The sequence below is a fragment of the Pelophylax lessonae genome (assembly GCF_965119305.1).
Source record: "Pelophylax lessonae genome assembly, chromosome: 5".
Lineage (NCBI taxonomy): Eukaryota > Metazoa > Chordata > Amphibia > Anura > Ranidae > Pelophylax > Pelophylax lessonae.
This window is the reverse complement of record NC_138772.1, coordinates 465439584-465462156: the sequence shown is the minus strand read 5'-3', so window position 1 is coordinate 465462156 and position 22573 is coordinate 465439584. Positions and strand designations below refer to the sequence as shown.

Below are 22573 nucleotides of genomic sequence, written 5' to 3'. Positions count from 1 at the left end.
TCCCCTGCCCCTACCTCCACCGCTGTCCAAGTTAAAAAGCCTGTGATTTGTTGTTGCTAGGGGCGGTCCTAGCAACCAATCTGCCTGTTAAATGGAAAGTTGGACACTTCCTGCCTTATGCTCGGACATGCTGCATCCTCTACCTGCTGTGTAAGGTAAGGGGGGGGGGGGGGGCTGTAAAGAGGACTGTGAAAGGGAGTAATGTGCAAGTAAGGTGGGACAACTGTAGAAGAGACTGGGATACAAGGAGGGTGACTGTGGAGGGGATTGGGATACAAGGAGGGGTACTGTGGAGGGGACTGGGATGCAAGGAGGGGGGTTGTGGAGCATGGCAGCTCCCATGGATTTATTGTTTTATACTTCCTTTCAGCTTTAGAGTGAATTTGGAAACATTTAATCCACTTGCACTGTTTTATGCATACTATATATTTTAACTGGAAAAGTTGGGGGGTCGTCTTATATGCCCAGTTGTCTTATACGCCGGAAAATATGGTATATATATATATATATATATATATATATATATATATATATAATAATTTTTAACCCTCTGGTGCTGATATATAGGAAGAAAGAAGTCTTCCTCTTTTCGCACCAGCTTCTCTCCCAGATTCTCCACCTCTGAGCTGGAGAATCTGAGAGGGAGATATTTCAAGGTAACAGCCAGTAAGATTTTCAGACCTCACTTTCATAAACTGGCCGTTTGTGTAAAAGAGAATGGCAGAACGGTCATGTACTATGATGAGAAGCAGAGAACATGTTCTCTGCTCCTCATCCGAGCTACATAAACCGGTGCATACGAGAGATCAGCCATGATCCTGAGGAACATGGCTTTTCTCTGTTTCATAAGCGGACACCATTATATCATCTGCTGCTAAGAACATAACATAAGATTCATTATACTTTAAGGAAAATCATAATTAATGCAAGAGTGATATTTATCACCTACAGTTGTTTACTGTTTCCCAAAGAACAACGTCTAAAAAATTGTTAAAGTATCCGAGCAATAAAGCATCAATATGACCGATGTAAGCATTACTTATTCCCTATATTACAAATTATGCCCAATTTACTTCTTTACTTAGTAAAGTAGGTAGAAAACCCAGGGATTCGCCTCCCTTAAAAAAGAAACATTTTTTCCGCTTGTGTTTAAAAATAGGGGAGGGCTAGAACTTCAGTCAAATTGGATTGGCTACTTGTGTCCCCATTGAGGAGATTCACTTTATCATTCATTTTCCATTTGCCCTGGTTACGATTTTCGTCTCATTAGTACAGATTACGATGGGGAAAAATCTTATGAGCAAGACTAGGCATGCTCAGAGATGAAAGAACACAAAGAAAGCAATCTAAGGCATGACATCACTTCTGAAGTAGAATTCTGTCGTGCAGGAAAATTCGTGTGCAGTCTAGAGCACATTCCAACCAACAGACACCACTCTGGACAAAAGACGGACGACCGGTCAGCGGAAATCCGTTGCGTGTGTACGAGGCTTTATCTTGTATGTATGTGAGTTAAATGTTTGAAGAGAAAATTTTTGTGAGATTAAATAACTTTAATCACTTCAGCCCCAGAGGGTTCACCCCCTTTAATGACCTTTTTTTGCGATATGGCACTGCATTACTTTAACTGACAATTTCACAGTCATGTAACGCTGTACACAAATAAATCTGGTGTCCTTTTTTTCCCACAAACAGAGATTTATTTTAGTGGTGTTTGTTCACCTTTTTTTGGGCTATAAACAACAAAAGACACAAAAAAAAAAAATATATATATATATATATATATATATATATATATATATATATATATATATATATATTAATTTCTGCTATAAAACACATCCAATAAAAAAATTTAAAAAATCTAATTTCTTCTTCAATTTAGGCCAATATGTATGCTGCTACATATTTTTGGTAAAAAACCCCAATAAGCGTATATTGATTGGTTTGTGCAAAAGTTCCAACATCTACAAATTATACTTTTATGGAATTTTTATTTTTTTATCTTTTTTACTACTAATGGTGGCGATTGGCGACTTATAGCAGGACTGGGACATTACGGCCGACAAATCGGACACCTGTGACACCAATACAGTGATCAGTGCTAAATAATATGCACTGTAACTGTACTAATGACACTGGCAGGGAAGGGGTTGACATTGGGGTAAATGTGTCCCTTGGGAGTGCTTTCTAACTGGGGGGGGGGGGGGAGTTGCTTGTACTGTAAGAAGACAGAGATCCATGTTCCTGCTTTGCATAAACACAAGATCTCTGTCTTCTCCTATAACAGAACAGCGATCTTCCTTGTTTACATAGGCACTAGGCAGACCCCATTTCTATCTGCCTCTGGAATGACCGGCTGGTCCCGGCAGACATCGGGTCTGCCTGACCTGCTGATTGGTTCCCGCTGTGTCCCGTGCGGGCCCAAGGCAAGGAAGAGCGAAATCACATACAGGTATGTGATTTCATGCAGAGAGGCTACCCCGCTGCAGTAAATGTACGTGGGACAGTCCAGAAGTGGGTAAAACAACCTACTCATCATCAACCCAGCATGCCTCAGTCAATGACTTCACAAGGGGAGCAGGGTCACCTAGTAAAGCCAGCAGGTGACCCCATCCCTTTGTTTTTTTTAGCAGTGGGTAGAAAGCGGAGCTGTCAGTACGCAGGAGCCATGCGTTGGATGTGGTATGTTTTTTTTTTTATGCAGGTCGGCCACCAGTGTTCATTAGGTTGGCATTGGATTTACTTCGGGGGACATTTATTTAGTTGTTTTCCTTTTTTTAATTAAGGACTTGTCAAAAGCTAGCTCTGGGTTTTTACTTACTTTGGCCATTTTTTTGATGAATGAGTGGGAGTACCCGCCCCGGCACTCCCACAAACACTGGGCCAGGGTTGTGGGGAAAAGGCTCTTGTTCTTATCAGCATGAGGACAAGGTGTTTTGGGGGGGAGTCCCCCCCCCATGTTGAGGGCATGTGCCTGACCTGGTATGGTTCAGAAGGGGGTGCTCGCTCGTCCCCTCCCTTTCCTGGCCTGCCAGGCTGCATGCTCGGATAAGGGTCTGGTATGGATTTTAGGGGGGACTTCACACCATTTTAGTTTTAGCATGAGGTTCCCCCCAAAATCCCTACCAGAACTGAAGAGCCGTGTATGAATTGGGGGGCATGCTGATTTTTTTTTTTTTTTTCATTTTAATTCTGGCTCTTCTATTGTTTACAATAGGTTGTTAAGGATGTGGCAAGTGGCATCTCCTTAACATCCAGCTGAAGATTCATGCATTCCATACATGTCTCATGCCTCGACCACAACTTACAACTTACAAGTATTTACTGAGCGTTTTTGCATCATAAAGGGATAGTGAATTGACAATTTCAAAATCACATGCCATTTTTGGGAACAATGTGTCACGTGACTCAAGTACTGCATGCAACATGCTTTTGTGAATTTCCCAGTGTCTCTGCAAAGAACCCCTACAAACCCTCTTATACTCACCTTGCTTTTTCTCCCTCAGCACTCCTAACTCTATTGCAGCAAGCACTGAAATCAGAAGTGGAGGCAATCAAGGGGAGAAATGACCTCATTCCCTCAGTCATATGACAGTGCTTGTGTCTTGTGATTGGCTGTTAGCAATTGTCACACTCTCCCGTAACATTGGTTAGTGCTGCCACTTTGTCCTGCAAGGGCAAGGTGATAGCATATCTTTATCTCCTTTTCTGCCAATGCCATCGTACTTTGCGTATTGTTTAAAAATTGCCAGCTAAATTCTCTTTAGAAACAGACACTGTTTATCACATTAAAGGATCATTGGGGAAGTGTAGGGCCAAGCTCAACCCCTATATCTTCTGTCTATACATATTGTCATTAATTAATCAATTTTGGTTGCCCAGATTTGAGATTTAGATTACAGTAAAGTATGGTACAATTTTTATGATGCAACAAAAAATATGAATTAATGGAGTTGTAAAGTCAGAAGGTTTTTTTATCCTAATGCATTCCATGCATTAAGATAGAAAGCCTTCTGTGTCCAGCAGCTGCCCTCAGCCCCCCCTAATACTTACCTGAGCCCATCTCTGTCCTGCGATGTTCACGAGTCTCTCCGCTATCCAGGACTCTCCCCCTGAGGTTGAGAGCCTGCAGCGGTGCCATTGGCTCCCACGGCTGTCAATTATAGTCAGCCCGCCAATCAGATTATAGAGGGGGCGGGGCCGAACGGCAGCTCCGAGTCTGAATAGAGACATGTAGCTTCAGCTTGGCTCGGGTGCTCCCATAGCAAGCTGCTTGCTGTGGGGTCACTCGCCTGAAGGGAGGGGCTAGAAGCAGCAAATAAGGACCCCAGAAGAGGAGGATCCAGGCTGCTCTGTGCAAAACCAACTGCACAGAGCAGGTGAGTATAATATGTTTGTTATTAAAAAAAAAAAACAATACAAATACAATCACTTTAAAAGTTTAGCTCCTCTGATGAGATCTAATATACTGCCTCAAAACAGCTTCTAAATGTACAGACAGCAATATACCTTGGTGGTAATGGCATCAAATGCATCTGTAATTCTCTCCAAGTTTGTGTTATGTTCACCAATCTGAAAAAAATAGTAATAAATATAGATTTAAAAAAAAAAGTCTGAGCTAAATAAATGTAGGGTGACGTTACAGAAGCTTTACAATTTGTTTTATGTCAACCTTTCTAATGACATTTATATCTAGCACCCTCCAGCATGCTAGGAGTGTAGATAGTTTTTTTCATTTAGAGTAGGTAAATTTGTGCAGGCTTGGCTGGCATCCAAGCCTGTCTGTGTTTTTTCCTGGGTTAGGCAGAGATCCAGGGAGAGCTGAATGACTCACAGGCAGCATCAATGAGACCCCCCCCCCCCATGCACACACACTTGTCGAATTTACTGGAAACTTCAAGAAGAATGGGAGGGGAGGTAAGGTGGAGCTGCCTGGAGTATACTGGGGGCCCTGACCCATTCCCAACCTGGGTTGGCAGGGGACAGACCCCCTCAAATACTCTGTGTCAATCCAGCTGGGTAAAAGTTGTTTGGGTGGAAGCAGGAGATGGAGTGTTAGGCTGTTGGTGGCCTTTGAGGGAGCTCCCCAGTCTGGGGGAGTGACCTTGGGCCTGGGCTTAGACACACAGAGGTGTCCTAGCCAGGAGGCACGGGAGCAAGGAGAGGAGAGTGGGAGAACACTGCCAGGAAAGTCTCCAGGAGGACAAGGAACAACCAAGAGGGCTGGTGAGTGACACAAAGTCAGGGGGATTGGGAGGCACGCCTGAGAGGACTGGGATGGAGCAGTCTGGGATGGTTGCAGAGCCAGTAAGGAGGACTGTTATGGCATGGGCAGTGAAAAGGGGCAGCTGCAGCCAGAAGGGCTGGCAGTGCCTGAAGAGGTGGTGCTGGAAGCAACAGTCACAGATAGGACAGCTACCACTAAAGACTTCAATTTTTGTTACACCATAGGGGCCCACGGTCCCTGTCTGGAAAGGGCATTCGTCCAGACTCAGCTGAGATTGCGCTGAGTATGAAATCTGTGCTAGCTGGTCCTGGGAGTAATAGTCTGCAAGCAAGTGTGTGCAGGAGATAGAAGAGCAGAGGATGTATATACTGGAGTGTATATAGTTCAAGTCCCTACAGAGTTTCATTGATCAAATGGGCATCCCATATGCACCCTTCCCAATCCAAGTTCAATCCCCCTAAATAGAACAAAAACAAAGCTGCAAGGACTGCTTCTTGTCCCTGAGTGCCTGGAAATTTGTGTGCCTGGCTGTGCAGGGTGGGAGATGACCACATTCACCAGCGGCCACTACGGGGGTACCACTACATATAGATAATCATATGGAGACTCCAATAATTCATAATAACTAAATATATTAAGCCTTTGACTGCCAATGGATGTATTGAGCATACCATGGCAATGATGAAGTCTTGTGTCTTGTGCCTATGATGGTTCATGTGTGCTGCCACATTCCGAGCATGTGCAGATGCGCCACAAGACTTTGGGATTAAGTACAGACTTGCAGCCCATCCAGAGCTTGAAGACAGTCTGGATGAGACAGCCAGAGGCCTAAGCCTGGGGGGAAACCAGCAGTGCTGTAAATAAAAGCCTGTAAGCTGGTATGGGTATTTGGTTTTGTGGAGGAGGAATGCTGAAATACCCCTGCATAGTTCTGTGAAATGTATCTTTAATAAAAGTGGGCAAGAATTTGTTGGACAGCAGTGGCATTCTTAATGCTTCTCGTCTGCACATTCTACTGAGCCATGCTACAATAGAGATGCAGCACCCTTGTGGAAGAGGGGTTTTGTTAGAAGTGTCTTGGACAAAAAATCTGTGTCTCCATCACTGCTTAGAGGTCCAAGGTGCATCATACCTTTAAAAACACTGCCACAACACCCAGCCCGTCTGGTTTGTTAGCTGCATCAACAAAACTTGAGTACTTTTCTGAATTCCAGTGAACAAGGTGAAGCTGTAAAATACAAATAATTAAATTGTTAACAAATATGGTATATAATGGATCCTAATTTCTGTAATTAGTTCAGCCAGTTGTTTAATTGTAACCGTTGGACCAAGAGTAATTTGCTTGACACAGCCGGCAAACATTTTTGTCTTTAGAAAAGATTCTGTAAATAAAAAAGATGAAATATCTGTCCATGTCTGTACATGTTCGTACATGTGGCAGATTACTCATTGATTATATGTGACAGTGTGCACCTACATGGTGGCAGCGTAAAGGTACATTATTAGCGGGAGCTAATAGCGATTGACAAACTATGAACTATATTAACCATACTACATTAACATGACATTATGGCCAGATAACACATCTGAATTACAACCATACTTTTTGAAGTATCTGGATTGGCACTTACCTAGTTGAAAATGTGTTATTCTATTTCGGGTCAATAATTCCAAGGGCACTGGTATATGTTGTAAAGAGGTTACACTGGACAAGGATCTTTGTGGGTTTTAAAGTTTTAAGAGGTGTGTATTTCCCCCCACCTCTCCATCTACACTGCTGGGTACCAAACAGCCAACATGTCTTTATGCTATCTGTCCATAACAGGTTATCAAAGGCAGTACATGGGGCAAAGAGACGTCTTCCCATTTCAGGGAATTAAAGTCTTTCCAGGCTTACTTTAGCTGTCATGTACAGCAAAAAGGCTCCTCTCCCATTGGCCAACTCACTGAGAAGGAATGGTTTCTGTTTCCCAGTTAGATACAGATCCATATCAAGTACAGATTTTAGGAACTGCAACCATTTTTATACACAGCCCCCCCATTTTCAGTGGCTCAAATGTAATTGGACAAATTAATATAATCATAAAAAAATTTTCATTTTTAATATTTTGTTGAGAATCGTTTACTGGCAATGACTGCCTGGAGTCTGGAACCAATGGACATTACCAAAGACTGGGTTTCCTCCTTTCTGATGCTTTGCCAGGCTCTAACTGCAGCTGTCTTCAGTTGTTCTTGGTTTGTGGATCTTTCTCCCTTTAGCTTTGCCTTCAGCAAGTGAAATGCATGCTCAATTGGGCTAAAATCAGGTCATTTACTCGGCCATTGCAGAATATTCCACTTCCTTTCCTTCAAAAGTTCCTGGGCTGCTTTTGCAGAGTGTTTTGGATCATTGTCCATCTGTACTGTGAAGCGCTGTCCAATCAACTTTGCTGCATTTGGCTGAATCTGGGCTGATAGTATATCACTAAACACTGCACAATTCATCCATCTTCTGTCACATCATCAATAATCACCAATGACCCAGTGCCACTGGAAGTTATGCATGTCCATGCCATCACACTGCCTCCACCATGTTTTACAGATGACATTGTGTTTTGGATCATGAGCTGTTCCAAGCTTTCCCCACACTTTTTTTTTCCCCATCATTTTGGTACAGATTAATCTTCGTTTCATCCATTCAAAGAATGCTTTTTCAGACCTGTTCTTGCTTTTTTAGATGTTTTTTGGCAAAGTCTAATCTGGCTTTTCAATTCTTCAGGCTTATGAATGGTTTGCACCTTGTGGTGAACCCTCTGTATTTGCTCTCGTGAAGACTTCGCTTGATTGTAGACTTTGACAATGATACGCCCACCTCCTGAAGAGTGTCCTTCACTTGTCTGGATGTTGTGAATGCGTTTTTCTTTACCATAGAGAGGATCCTGTGATCATCCACCACTGTTGTCTTCTGTGGATGTCCAGGCCTTTTTATTTTACTGAGCTCACCAGCGCATTCTTCTTTCCTCAGAATGTACCAAACTGTTGATTTGGCCACTCCTAATGTTGCTGCTAACTCTCAGATGGATTTCTTTTGTTTTTAAAGCCTTACAATGGCCTGTTTCACTTGCATGGACAGCTCCTTTGAACGCATGATGTTGGTTCATAGCACTAGACTCCAAATGCAAATACCACACTTAGAATCAACTCCAGACCTTTTACCTGTTTAATTGATGAGGAAATAACGAAGGAGTAACCCACACCTGGCCATGAAACAGCTTTTGATTCAACTAACCAATTACTTTTGGTCCCCTGAAAAAGAGGGATGGCTATTCTTAAGAGCTGTAATTCCTAAACCCTTCCTCCGATTTTGATGTACACTCCCTTTAATTAAACCTGAGTGTGCACTTTCAGCCCATATCCATTATATACTATATACTATAGCTTGAATATGTTTTGGTAAAAACCTGGACCTAACTATAGTTATTTTTGACATTCAACACAAAACAAAAACAAAAGTCAGCACTGGGTGGCAGTTCAGAGCCAAATCAAGGTTCCTCCTCAGGGGTCGGTCATATGACAGCGCTGATGGAAGGACTTCCCTCACTCTGAACTGCAGCTGCATCTGGGCTGATGAATGGGTTTAGGGGACAGGGGAATTCTTTCCTGGGGGTCTCTATAGGGAAGGGGGGAGGTAGTGTGTCTGTACTGAGAAGTCTGTACTGGGAAGAGGGGGGTGGCATCCTTTACTGGGAAGGGAGGGGTTTCAGGGTCTGCATTTGGGGGGTAGGAGTCTGTAGTGAAGGGTCTGTACTGCGGGGGGGGGTCTGTATAAAGGGGTCTGTACTGGGGAAAGGGGTGTATCTATTGAGGGGTCTATATTGAGGGGTCTGTACTGGGGGAAAGGGTGTCTATTGAGGGGTCTGTATTGGGGAGTGTGATGGTGGCTGTACTGAGAATCCTGTACTGGGAATGATGGGGGTGTACTGAGAGGTCTGTAGTGGGGGGGGGGGGGAGACTGTACTGAGTGGTCTGTACTGGGGGGTTGGGGAAAGGTTGGTCTATACTAAGGGTTTTAAGTTTCATTTTTTATTATGATTGTGCTGAGGTTTGTATGTGTTTTTAAGCCTTTCACTTGTGGCAGAGTCATTACAGCATTATTTATGATTAAAAGGATTGTGGCATATGTGTGCTGTTTACATGGGGGAGTAGACACCAGTTTTATTTACCCATACCTAGTAATATGGACACACCTATAACTCTGCTGTTTTTTGATTATTTTTCTTGTGGGGTACTATAGAATTATTGCCCCTGTGTGCCAGATATGCTATGTAAGCCATTGGTCTTTAGTCAGTCTCATGATGAGTTGGGTCCTTATTCTCTAGCATCTGTGTATGATAGTCCTCATTGTTCCAGAGAATGGTTCTCACATGACATCCTGCGGTCCCTCTTCTTCTTCTCCCTACATCTCGTCATTACTCTATGCTCTATAGAATAGTGCTTAGGAAGTGATGTGAGCATCATCCTCCACAGAATTCACCTGTGAGCACAAGTTTCATTATGACGTGCCCTCAAAGCGGCTGTCCATGACAGTCTGGGCTCATAGGCAGTAGGCTGAAAGAAGCTGGGTGTCATTTAACACAGTAGAGGACTGGTAGCCAGCAGCACAGAAAACAAAGAGCATAGAGAGGGGAACAATACCTTGAAAACTTAAAAGTTGGCTTAACAATGTAAAAATTGGGTTTTCAGCTTGCAGAACCATGGACCCTTTATTTTCTTACCTCAGCTGCATGATCTGTACCATTCACTTTATGTTCAGCTCCATAATCATCACATGGCCCCCAGTGAAAATGCAGCTGGCGTAGTCTGTAGGTTCCATGAAGTGGTCCACCCCCCAACACTAAAAGGAGATGATAACAACATTTTTTTCACTATACACTTATATATTTGTAACCAGAATCTGTACAGTTAAACGTTATTTATTTGTGACTCTAACCACTAAAATATTGTACAGTAAAACCTTGGTTTGAGAGTAACTTGGTTTAAGAGCGCTTTGCAAGACAAGCAAAATTTTCAAATAAATTTTGACTTGGTTTACAAGCGATGTCTTGATATACAAGTAGCCTCAAGTCACAGCTGAGTAGAAAAGAGAAGAGAGGCGCCTCTAAGTGTAGCAATATGGTTAAATTTAATGAAGGTACAACATTTAGCAACTCACATGGTTGATGATAGAAACAGGCACATCTAAGGATGCAGGCATCCAGGCTAAAGCTGTCCACATGGACCATCCTCCGCACCACCATCTATGTCATCCCTTCCATGCTGCCCCTCGCTTTCAGATCGCTTTACTGCAGTGTGGTCTTTCCGGTCAGGATTACAGACTGGCAGCCGGCAGTGCAGAAGATAGTCTATGTGGATAGCTTTACCCCGGATGCCTGCATACTAAGATATGCCTGTTTTATTCATCAACCATGTGAGTTGCTAAATGTTGTACCTTCATTAAATGTAACCATATTGCTACACTTAGAGGCGCCTCTCTTCTCTTTGATACTCTGTAGCTCCTGCTGGATTTCGCTTCAAATCCCCTTGTGGAAGCGGCTATTAGTGGATGGACATTTTATGGTTATATAACCTATCGCAATGCTATAATCTTTTTATATGGACTATAAACTGAAGGACTTATGAATAAATGGTTGTGGAACAAATCATCTGAGTTTCCATTATTTCTTATGGGGAAATTCGCTTTGATATAAGAGTGCTTTGGATTACAAGCATGTTTCCGGAACGAATTATGCTCGCAATCCAAGGTTTTACTGTATATGCTTGAACATGTTAATGTGATCTCAAAAGTAGTTTTATATTTTTTTCAGCTAATATTAAAAAATATGTGGTCACTACCTTGCATATAGCTTGCCTGCAGAGATGTATAGTAACTAAGTAGAACTACTTCACTACTGTACTTAAGTACTGAAAGGCGGTATCTGTACTTTCCTGGAGTAGAATTTTTTTCTCCACTTCCACTTTTACTTCACTAAATTTTTTTGATAATTTCAATACTTCTACTCCGATATTTTTTTTTTGTGCTGCATAGTTACTCCTTACAATTATAAAAATTACCACTGCCAGAACAGTAGATGGCAGGTTTCATGAAGCTCAAAACATGTGTATTATCAGCGCATACGAAAATAAATGCTACTGTATGTATAAATAAAAGCTGTATTTGAAATAATAAAAAACAATATGATGTTCAAACTTTTGACTTCTTTCTTTAATAACTACATAACACAGTACTTGTACTTTTACTTTCAGTACTTGAGTAGCAAAATTAAAAAAAAAAAACTACTTGCAATACTTAAGTAGAAAAAATGTTGAATACTTTAGTACTTCTACTCAAGTCACTTTTTGATTGAGCACTTCCACTTCTACTCAAGTCACTTTTGATCGAGCACTTGTACTTTTACTCAAGTATGGGTTTCGAGTACTTGCCTGTCACCCAGTCTTGCCACTGGGTGCCAGTATACTGTATATGCTGCTGTGTAAAGGATTGCATGAGGCACAAAATTTGTTTCATGATTTTCTGATGAATACCTTATTTTTTATATATACCTTTTATCAGCAAGTTTTTACTTTTATCTATTTTATTAGCAAGTTCTTACTTGCTGTCTGGGTTTTTGTACTGATAATCTTCTTAGCTCCCTCTCCCAATGATACTATGCACAGAGAACAATAAATATTTCTAACCCTTTCATTCTATCCACTGGCTGGATATTCGGATTCTTTCTATGTAGACCCTTTCATCATATAGAAATATTTCTAGAACATGCCCTTTAATAGAATCTACACCAAGTTCAGGGATGCCAACCAAGAAGAAAAAAAATTGTCACTTGTTTTGGAAAGTGGAACCATACAGTATATATATATATATATATATATATATATATATATATACACAATTATATAAACATTTTCTTTTTAGAATAATTTATTTGCAAAATAGTGATTAAATTGACAATGTAAGACTGTGTGCTGCGTATATAAAATATATAACTTTATCAATTTCTTACAACAAAAAAAAAGGACAGAAAATAACTTTACTAATTTATTCTTTAAATGATACCGAATTGAAAAGTATTACATCAGGTTGTTGTAACCAGTTATCACTGAACCATATCTGAGAAAATCTGCAATCCTGTGACTGTCCTGCCCATCGCACTCCACACAGATGCTAGCTCAGCTCATCAAACTAAAGCATGTATATTACCAAGAATCCGGACAGCTGCACACTGAAGAATCCATCTTTATTTGGACATTAAAACAACACAACCAGCAGCAAAACACTGTGGGCATGACGAAAGTCTATGTGTTTTGCTTAAAGGAGTTGTAAAGGCACTGCAGAAGGTTTTTATCTTAATGCAAGCCTTATGTTTGCAGCCCCCTAATATTTACCTGAGCCCCCTCTCTGTCCAGTGAAGTTCACTAGTCCCTCAGCCGTCCAGGACTCTCCTTACCGATTGGCTGAGACACAGCCGCGCAGCCATTGGCCCACACGGCTATCATTTAAAGTCAGTTAGCCAAGCAGAAGAGAGAGGGGGCAGGGCCGAACTGCAGCTCTGTGTCTGCAGCTTGGCTCGGGTGCCCCCATGGCAAGCTGCTTGCTGTGGGAGCACTCGACAGGAGGGAAGGGCTAGGAGCAGCAAAGAGGGACCTGACAAGAGAAGGATCCGGGCTGCCTTGTGCAAAACCACTGCACAGAGAAGGCAAGTATAACATGTTTGTTATTATAAAAATAAAAAAAAAAAGCGAGACAACAATCATTTTAAGTCATGATTGAGTGCTGATGTTGCTAGAAAAGCGTAGACTTTTCTTATGCCCAACAGTATTTTGCCACTGTATTTGTTGCTTTTATGACTGAATAAAGATGGATTCTTTGATGTGCAGCTGGATTCTTGTTAATAAACATGAGAAAATCTGCAGCTTACTTCTGCACAATAAGAATATTGAATTTTCTTTCTTGTAATAAATCCATGCATAAAACAGAAATGTGATAGAAGACCGGAAAGACATTTGCACAGGTTTACACCATTTGCTTGCCTTGTGTATGTTGCCCTCTTCAAATGGTACATCATTGTCTTCTTTTGTCTAATATTTAGTGCTGGACCCTCTGGCACCAGCGCATACACTGCTGACTTTCACTATGCAGATATAAACGTAAAACAATGTTAGTATATGGGGTGTGCTGGTATCTAATACACATAACAAGATATTGCTGTACTGTGATCATTTCTATTGGATCTCTCGAATTGATGATAATAGAAAAATCTGCCAGATACTGCCTGAGCTGCCTGCTAAAGATCCTGCAGAGATGAGATGTGAAGTTGGGGATATCAGGACAGGAAATTTTATAAGAGGCCAATGAGTGATTTCACCACTTGCCTGTACACAATACATCAATGTACATAGGTGTTGGTGTTTTGGACATGGGTATGCCAGTCATGTTTGAATGATCTGGAATGCAAAGTTTGAACTGGATTATGGGGAGCGGTGTAAAGCACTTACATAAAGCTCCCGCCGCTTCCCTATCACTCCCCCTCCGGTCAGTAGTTTTCTCCTACCCGCTGCCTCTCCTGTCAACAGACACCTGTCAACCTGTTCCTCTGTCACTCCCATTTTTCCCCTCTCGGTGGTCCCAGCCTGCCCCCACGCTCAGTCTCTGGGTCACCCGCCTCCGCTCTTGGTCCCCTGGGTCCCCGGTCGCCACCTTTCACAGTCTCAGTGGGGGGTCTCAGTGGGGTTCTGGTCCACAGCTCCCAACAAACTCCACACCACGCTGTCTCAGCACTTCCTAATTTGCACAAAACTTAACAGCACCATCTGCTGCATCTTCCAGACGGAGATCTTAATGGATCTCAATGGATTTATTTTGAAAATCCTGGGTGAAGGCCTTGTCTAAGGTAAAACTCCAGCTAAACAATGAATCCTACAGTTGAAAAACTCAAATGTCAACTGTTATATATGTCAAAATATCAGTGATATATTTCAGGTATTCTTGGAATAGACAACTCTGCCATGCTTCAATGCCAAAAAGAATGTCTATATTTCCTATTAAAATTCTGTAGATTCCTTTGTTTCCTGCTTATTGGATTATGAAAGACCATCATTATATGATGAGAACCCACCTGGGCTCCCTTTCTCCTGTAAGCTGTCTAAGTACGCAGTGACATGGTCTCTTTGATACAAAATTCTCTTGGGTGCAGCCCTGTTGAGCATACCCCTCAACTCTTTTAGATGGGAACGAGGGACACCTACTAGCAAATGTATGTAGGCATAGGACACACCCTCTGCCCCACCCCCTTAAAGAATTATAAAAAAAAATATTAGTTAAACCGACAAAATTTTTTTTACCACTACTATCCCTTTATACTGGCTTCTGAAATTTACAAATGCAGCAATTTTGAAATTGGATTTAAGATTTAGCACTGGAAAACACTTTTTGAAGGATAAAAAAGTACATTTTATATACAGCTATATAGATCAGACCAAAATGAGGGACAAATGAGGAGGAAAGAGGGACTTTGTTTCAAATCAGGGACAGTCCCTCGAAATCAGGGACAGTTAGGAGCTATGCTTTGAGTAATAGTATGTCCTGCAGTCTCTTGCAGCTTCTGCTTGTTACAAGTTTGAATAGCTTCTGTGTTTCATAATCTGCGCTACAACATTTTCATTTTTCTTTATGCGTGAATAATCACTTTTAATTGTGTTATCTATAGAGTGTAGTCATTTTTTTTTTTTTTATTCATGCTTATTACTTCTTAACTCCATTTATTGCATTTCCCCCACTTATGCTGTTGAATATGGTGATATTTATAAATATTATGGTGTACTTTTATGAACGGGTGAATTTTCTTCTCTATTAGCTTCTCTGCAGTTCTCCGGGGAAAATGATCACATCTGGCACCCTTTTTATGAAGCGGAGAACTTCAGTTCTCCCAGGGTGATCAGAGGAGAACGGTTTCCTCGGCGAATGGCTGAGATCTCTATACAAGTGAATGGGGCGCCTGTAATCTCGTGAGACAAAGCGAGATTACAGTAGTATGAAAATCTCTGGCGCGCTTTAACAAGCAGTGATAAATTATCACTGCTGAGTACACGATCCCCACTAATGTTAATAAATAATAGTCCCCTTACATAAATATATATATACACTGAATACACACATGCATACATTATATATATATACACACATTAAATATATATCTACATGTATGTGTGTATATATATACATGTATATATATACATAAATATGGCAGGGGGACATGATTACTGTGTTGGGGGGTCTGAACAAGGAAGAAGGAAGTCCATAATCTTCCTCCTTCCCCCTCAGTTCTCCCCCGATTCTGTCTTCACTCCCCGCTTCACAAGCTCCAGGCTGGTGAACCCGGGAGTGTGAATTCTGGCCCAGATCGCCAGTGAAGTGCGGAGATCGCAGCTTCATAACCTGGCTGTTTCTGTGTCAGGCAATGACAGATTCCCGTGTGAAGAGATGATCAGCGGAGAACATGTTCTCCTGCGATCATTTCTGTTTCATAAACCATTAAGATCGGAAATGAGCTGTGATCAGCAGGATCACTGCTCATCTCCATTTCATAAAAGGACACCTATATACAGCTAGTACAATAAAATATACAGTAGGTGTTATAAAGCTCTTGCAGTAATGCAATTTGAACACTAGATGGCAATAGTATCAGCTAGATTTTTGTTCTTTTGAAATATAGTAGCTAAATATAAAAATGACATACAATTCAATAATTCACGTTTTTACTTTTCTTCCATGTTCCCAGCTCTCCATATGACTTTTTCTTAGAAAAATAAAGAAGGGGTACTGATATTAATAAATGGTCATAAACCACTTAAGGACCAGGTCTATTTCTGACACTTGTTGTTTACAAGTTAAAATCAGTATTTTTTGCTAAAAAAAATTACTTAGAACCCCCAAACATGATATATTTTTTTTTAGCAGAGACCCTAGAGAATAAAATGGAGATTGTTGCAATACTTTATGTAACACCGTATTTGCGCAGCGGTTTTACAAACAATTTTTTTTGGGAAAAAAAATATTTTTTCTAATTTTGAATTAAAAAATAAGAAAACAGTAAAGTTAGCGCTTTTTTTTGTTTGTTTGTGAAAGATAATGTTACGCCGAGTAAATTGATATCTAACATGTCATGATTTAAAATTATGCATGCTCGTAGAATGGCGACAAACTACGGTACTTAAAAATTTCCATAGGCGACGCTTTAAAAATTTCTACAGGTTACCAGTTTAGAGTTACAGAGGAGGTATATTGCTCTCACTCTAACGATCACAGTGATACCTCACATGTGTGATTCGAAGACAGTTTACATATGTGGTCGCCACTTGCGTATGTATTCGCTTCTGCGTACAAGCTCGGAGGGATGGGGTGCTTTAATTTTTTTTACTTTCTTTTACTTTTTATTTATAAAAAAAAATGTGATCACTTTTATTCCTATTACAAGGAATGTAAATATCCCTTGTAACAGAAATAAGCAGGACAAGGCCTCTTTAATGTGAGATCTGGGGTCAAAAAGACCTCAGATCTCACATTTACACTTAAAAGAAATAAAAATAAAAAAAAATGTCACCCCCCCCCCCCCAAAAAAAATGGGCCCTTTAAGGCCAGGGGGTGGAAGAGACCCTTGAAGTCGCACCAGTCCTCCAAGAGCATGGAGTCGAGGTAGGGCTGTCTTGCCTTCACTCGACTTCCTGCCCATCCGCACAGGGGATCGGATCGTTTTCCCCGCTACCGACGCCTGGGAAAACGACCGGGAAGCAGTAGGAGGGCACCTCTCCCGCCACCCATAAAACCACTTTTATGTGAAAGAGGACCACCCGCGGTGCAGAGAAATATGAGGGTTATGGAAGCTACCCGCTGCCATAACTCTGATATTTAACGTCAAAGCAACGATGTAAATACACGGTGGGCGGACCGGAGGTGGTTAACCAAATTATTAATTTCATTAACCACTGGATACTGGTGGAGTCAGTTTGCTGGTTTCTCACTTCCCCTGGGCATTCTAGTGACAAGATCTCCCTCGCATAGTGCTAAGGTTCATACTCACGCAGATATTACAGGCATTTTATATGCCTAGGAAAATTTCCCAGGGCTGTACATCTGTACAAACTTCCATGCAAGTGAATGGCTGTACGCAACCATACTCTTACGTAAGTGCCTAATGGCAGGCATCATTCTGGGAGCAAGTACAGGTATGTCCTCTCAGAAGAGCAATCTATGTTCTGATCGCTTTTCAGACAGCATTTGACAGTGAGAAGACGTTGTATCGCCACCTCATCACCTGCTTTAACCCCCTTGGACCCTACACAAGCACCCATATTCACTTGAATGGGTTGTGATTGGTAGGTGCACAGGGGTATAATCCCTGCCACAGTTGAAAAGCATGACAGCCATGGCATGTGTACACTCCAGGCCATTGCCTCTGCAGCTAAAGAGGGTAGCAAGGTTTTACCACCCCTCAACCTCACATGTGAATGAGCCCTCATAGTGCAGCTACTCACAGAACTCCGATCATCACGAAACCAGCCAGAGTGTCACCAGACCAATGTAGCTAGAATCAGTGTTCCTGATTGGCACCACCCCAGCTCAATGCAATAAGCATGGAGATGATCAAATACCACCAAAAGAAAGCTCTATTTGTGGGAAAATAAGGACGTAAATGTTATTTGGGTACAGCGTCGCATGAGCACGCAATTGCCAGTTAAAATAACGCATTGTTGTAATGCAAAAAATGGGCTGGTCATGAAGGGGGGTAAACCTTCTAGAGCTAAAGTTGTAAATGTGAACTGTTAGACAGGGCCAATTTGGTTTGTCGCAAGCTGGATGGTAAGTGAGCTGGAAATTTTTGTTTGTTGTTTTTTTTACATGTGTTGCCCTTCCATGTGCTCCTTGCTTCAAAGGGTAGTTATAGGTTAGGGTGGTTGTCATTTGTTTGTACTGTTGGTGAATTGGTGAGGGGATGCACTGGATACCTTTGCAGCCATTGTGCTATTGCTGGGTGTCCAGTGCCTCCCTATACCTTTAGGGAGGGGAGGGCTCCCTCCAGGCATACCTGCCCCTAATCTATTCATTATTATACTGTATATGTGCTCCAACTCAGAAGACTCAAATTTATAGAGTTAGGACTGCAGTACACTGGGGTGCTGTGAAGTGGCCCTGCAGCTTACGCATATACACTATATTGTCAAAAGTATTGAAACACCTGTCTTTACACGCACATGAATTTTAATGGCATCCCATTTTGACCATTCTTTCAGAAGCGCATTCGTGAGGTCAGGCACTGATATTGGACAAGAAGGCCTGGCTAGCGGTCTCCACTCTAAATGTGTTCTATCGGTGTTTTATCGGGTCGAGGTCGGGACTCTGTGCAGGCCAGTCAAGTTCCTCCACCCCAAACTCTCTCATCAATGTTTTTATGGACCTTTCCACCCTGCACAGCCAGGAACATCGCACCTTCACAGCACACTTGAGTCAGAAGAACAGTCCAGTGTTTTGTTTTATGTCTTATGTTTTATTGAGGGGGATAAACTTAGATAGGGATAGGGATAGGGATATTATGGGCTGCCAATTTGATCAAAGCAGTAGAACTGTTCAGGGACACAACTATATACAGTCCGTATATATATATATACTTCTCCTCTGCCTCCTGCACACAGCTTGATTGCAGAACTGCAACTCCCAGGACCAGCTGGCACACTGTTCGGTGATAAAAAAAACTCAGTCAAATCAATAGCAAAAGCTCTTTACAGGCAGGGACCATGGGCCCCTTGTTTGTGTAGCAAAGTCCTCAAGCACAGCTGTCCTCCTGTGGCTACTGATCCCAGAGTCACCTTTTCTGGCACTTCCAGTTGCTGTAGCTGCCCCTTTCTCTAGCCCCCCTGGCTAAGACTCCACAGTCCTCCCAGACTGACTCTGCATTCATTTCAGACTGCACTCCCTAGTCCTCTCAGGCATGCCTCTTAGTCCTCTTCCAACTGTAACACTCACCAGCCCACCTGGCTGTTTTCCTCTGTGGAGATTTGCCTGGCAGTATTCTCCAGCTGTACTCTACTTGCTCCCGTGCCTCCCGTCAGGACACCACTGTGTGTCGTGAATAGGATCCCTTCTGCACCAGAGCCCAGGACCAAAGCCATCCCCCCCCCCCCCACTTACTCTCAAGGGCCACCAATAGTCTAACACTCCATCTCTAGCTTACACCCAAACTCCACTGCCCCAGCTGGGATGACCCTATGTATTTGAGGGGGCCTGCCCCCTGCCAACCCAGGTTGGGGATTGGTCAGGGCCCTCAGAATACTCCAGACAGCTCTACATCACCTCCACTCCCTTTCTGCTGGAAATTTCCAGCAAGTTCCAGAAGTAGGGGACGGGCTCAGAGATGCTGCCTGGGAGTCATCCAGCCAAGCCAAACACACTAGCTAGGGGGTGCTACATTTGTAATGGAAGAAGGAAAATCATGTAAAGTCAAAGACAGGGTTAAGGTCTGCTTAAAGGGGCATATTTATTAAACAGCGAATATGGCATTCATTCTAGGAGAATCCCCCAGGTGCATGAGTTTTAAATGACAGCGATTAATTCACAACCAGTGAATGATTGGCGACAGTCACTTTTGCTTTATAATTTATGGTCCTAAAGCTGGCCATACCATAATATAGTTTTTCATTCACTTTTCAGGCTAAACAAGTCTAACCAATTCCTCCATCCACTCAATGTGGGTGGATGAATCTCCCACTGTGACTATTACATATTGACAGCCTAATCCAATAGGCCAACAGTTTTTGCCCGGCATCTACTGAAAAATGTCAGGAGGGAGGCGGCCCACAGGACCACTCACTGAGCAAATTTTAGATGGTTCCTAATAAGCCAGCCAAAATTTGAACAGTGTATTGCCAGCTTTACTGGCCCATGCAAGTGAATACATACTGTACTTTAAAGAACTAGAGAAACAAAGACCTGGGGTTCACAGCCTGAATCAATTCAGGAAAGGCTGATAAGAGAGTGTGTTATGTCTATCTTTGTTCTCTTATCGGCCAGTACAATTAACCTTCAATGGTACATAAATAGTTGGATTAGTAACTAAGTTATTGATTGATGCTGTTTTTATGGTATGATTAGAATTCAAGAAAATACAGAGTGCCCAACAGTCAAGGACGAAATGTGCTGGTTTAATCTGCTAAACAATACTGTATAATTGTGTCCTTATTAATGATGCAACTTTTATTACGCTTCTAGATCACTATGAAATGCATTCACCTTTCTGAATGGATTATCTATACAAGTGTTTAATATTATCAGGTAGTAGAATATTATCAAGGTCAGGCTGAGATAACCTGTAAAGAATTTAAAAGTCCTGTCAGACATGACTGTTTCGGTGATCTTGATGTGCTATTACATTGGTGTACACAGACACATACAATGATACAAATACAAAGATACCTATACAATGCACATTATACTTGACCTGTACAGATATTTAAGGATCGCCATGCTTGTAAGTAGCTGTCCATCGGAAGTTCCTTTGTTGCCTGACATTACTTTTTCTCATTTGCCTGTTAGGAGGAATTGCCCTGCGCAGACTGATTTCTGCTTGTGATTCCTGACTTGTCCTTTAACTATAATACCTTGCTTAGTCTACATGATATTTCTTCTGGTCCTTTCCATTTATGTCACAGTTTAAGCAAGGAATTTGCATGATGAAAACAAAAACGTTTTACAGCTGTTTTATATTCCTTTATCAAGGCGAAAATGTGAAAAATGCAGCAGTACAGCAGCACCCTAACTTCAGAACACATAAATAAAGGGCATCAGAGCAAAAGACTATTCAGCAAACATATCCGACATGATGGTGATGTTATACACAAAATAGAGTACTCCTAAACTAGTAAAACTAAGATCACTATCAGGGCCCGGAACAAAGGCAAAAGAAAACGACAGTATTATCGGTTTGTTTGTTACAGCTGGGGGTTCCTCCCCATACTTCATTCTCTGTAGATAGAATCATACACACAAAGATCTAAGCATGCATGTTAATAATATGTAGTGCTCACCCTTGTAGAGGCCACTGATAATATGCCTAGATCTCCCTTGTTACTACAGATTCTACTTGCCACAGACGCAATACAATACATTCTCAGTCTAAGGGATGTCTGTAATGGAACCGCAGACCCACACTGTATGTATTTGTGGTCTTCCCTCAGTATACGGCTTTCTTGCAGTCATGAACATAGATACAGTGCATTGCGAAAGTATTCGGCCCCCTTGAACTTTTCGACCTTTTGCCACATTTCAGGCTTCAAACATAAAGATATAAAACTGTAATTTTTTGTGAAGAATCAACAACAAGTGGGACACAATCATGAAGTGGAACAAAATTTATTGGATATTTCAAACTGGTTTAACAAATAAAAAACTGAAAAATTGGGCGTGCAAAATTATTCAGCCCCTTTACTTTCAGTGCAGCAAACTCTCTCCAAAAGTTCAGTGAGGATCTCTGAATGATCCAATGTTGACCTAAATGACTAATGATGATAAATAGAATCCACCTGTGTGTAATCAAGTCTCTGTATAAATGCACCTGCACTGTGATAGTCTCAGAGGTCCGTTTAAAGCGCAGAGAGCATCATGAAGAACAAGGAACACACCAGGCAAGTCCGAGACACTGTTGTGGAGAAGTTTAAAGCCGGATTTGGATAAAAAAAGATTTCCCAAGCTTTAAACATCCCAAGGAGCACTGTGCAAGCGATAATATTGAAATGGAAGGAGTATCAGACCACTGCAAATCTACGAAGACCTGGCTGTCCCTCTAAACTTTCAGCTCATACAAGGAGAAGACTGATCAGAGATGCAGCCAAGAGGCCCATGATCACTCTGGATGAACTGCTGAGATCTACAGCTGAGGTGGGAGACTCTGTCCATAGGACAACAATCAGTCGTATACTGCACAAATCTGGCCTTTATCGAAGAGTGGCAAGAAGAAAGCCATTTCTTAAAGATATCCATAAAAAGTGTAATTTAAAGTTTGCCACAAGCCACCTGGGAGACACACCAAACATGTGGAAGAAGGTGCTCTGGTCAGATGAAACCAAAATCGAACTTTTTGGAAACAATGCAAAACGTTATGTTTGGCCTAAAAGCAACACAGCTCATCACCCTGAACACACCATCCCCACTGTCAAACATGGTGGTGGCAGCATCATGGTTTGGGCCTGATTTTCTTCAGCAGGGACAGGGAAGATGGGTAAAATTGATGGGAAGATGGATGGAGCCAAATACAGGACCATTCT

The 22573-nt window shown here is 41.9% G+C and overlaps 1 protein-coding gene across 1 annotated transcript in view; it reads right to left on the bottom strand.

The window, feature by feature from the left end:
* Nucleotides 1-22573, bottom strand: part of LOC309556554 (uncharacterized protein) — a 97772-nt gene that overhangs the window by 11312 nt on the left and 63887 nt on the right. The window contains exons 10-12 of the mRNA XM_082259002.1: nt 9985-10103; nt 6363-6458; nt 4513-4575 (exon numbers count right to left, since the gene is read on the bottom strand). Coding sequence (XP_082115128.1) covers nt 4513-4575; nt 6363-6458; nt 9985-10103 — 278 coding nt within the window. The remainder of the gene's footprint in view (nt 1-4512; nt 4576-6362; nt 6459-9984; nt 10104-22573) is intronic.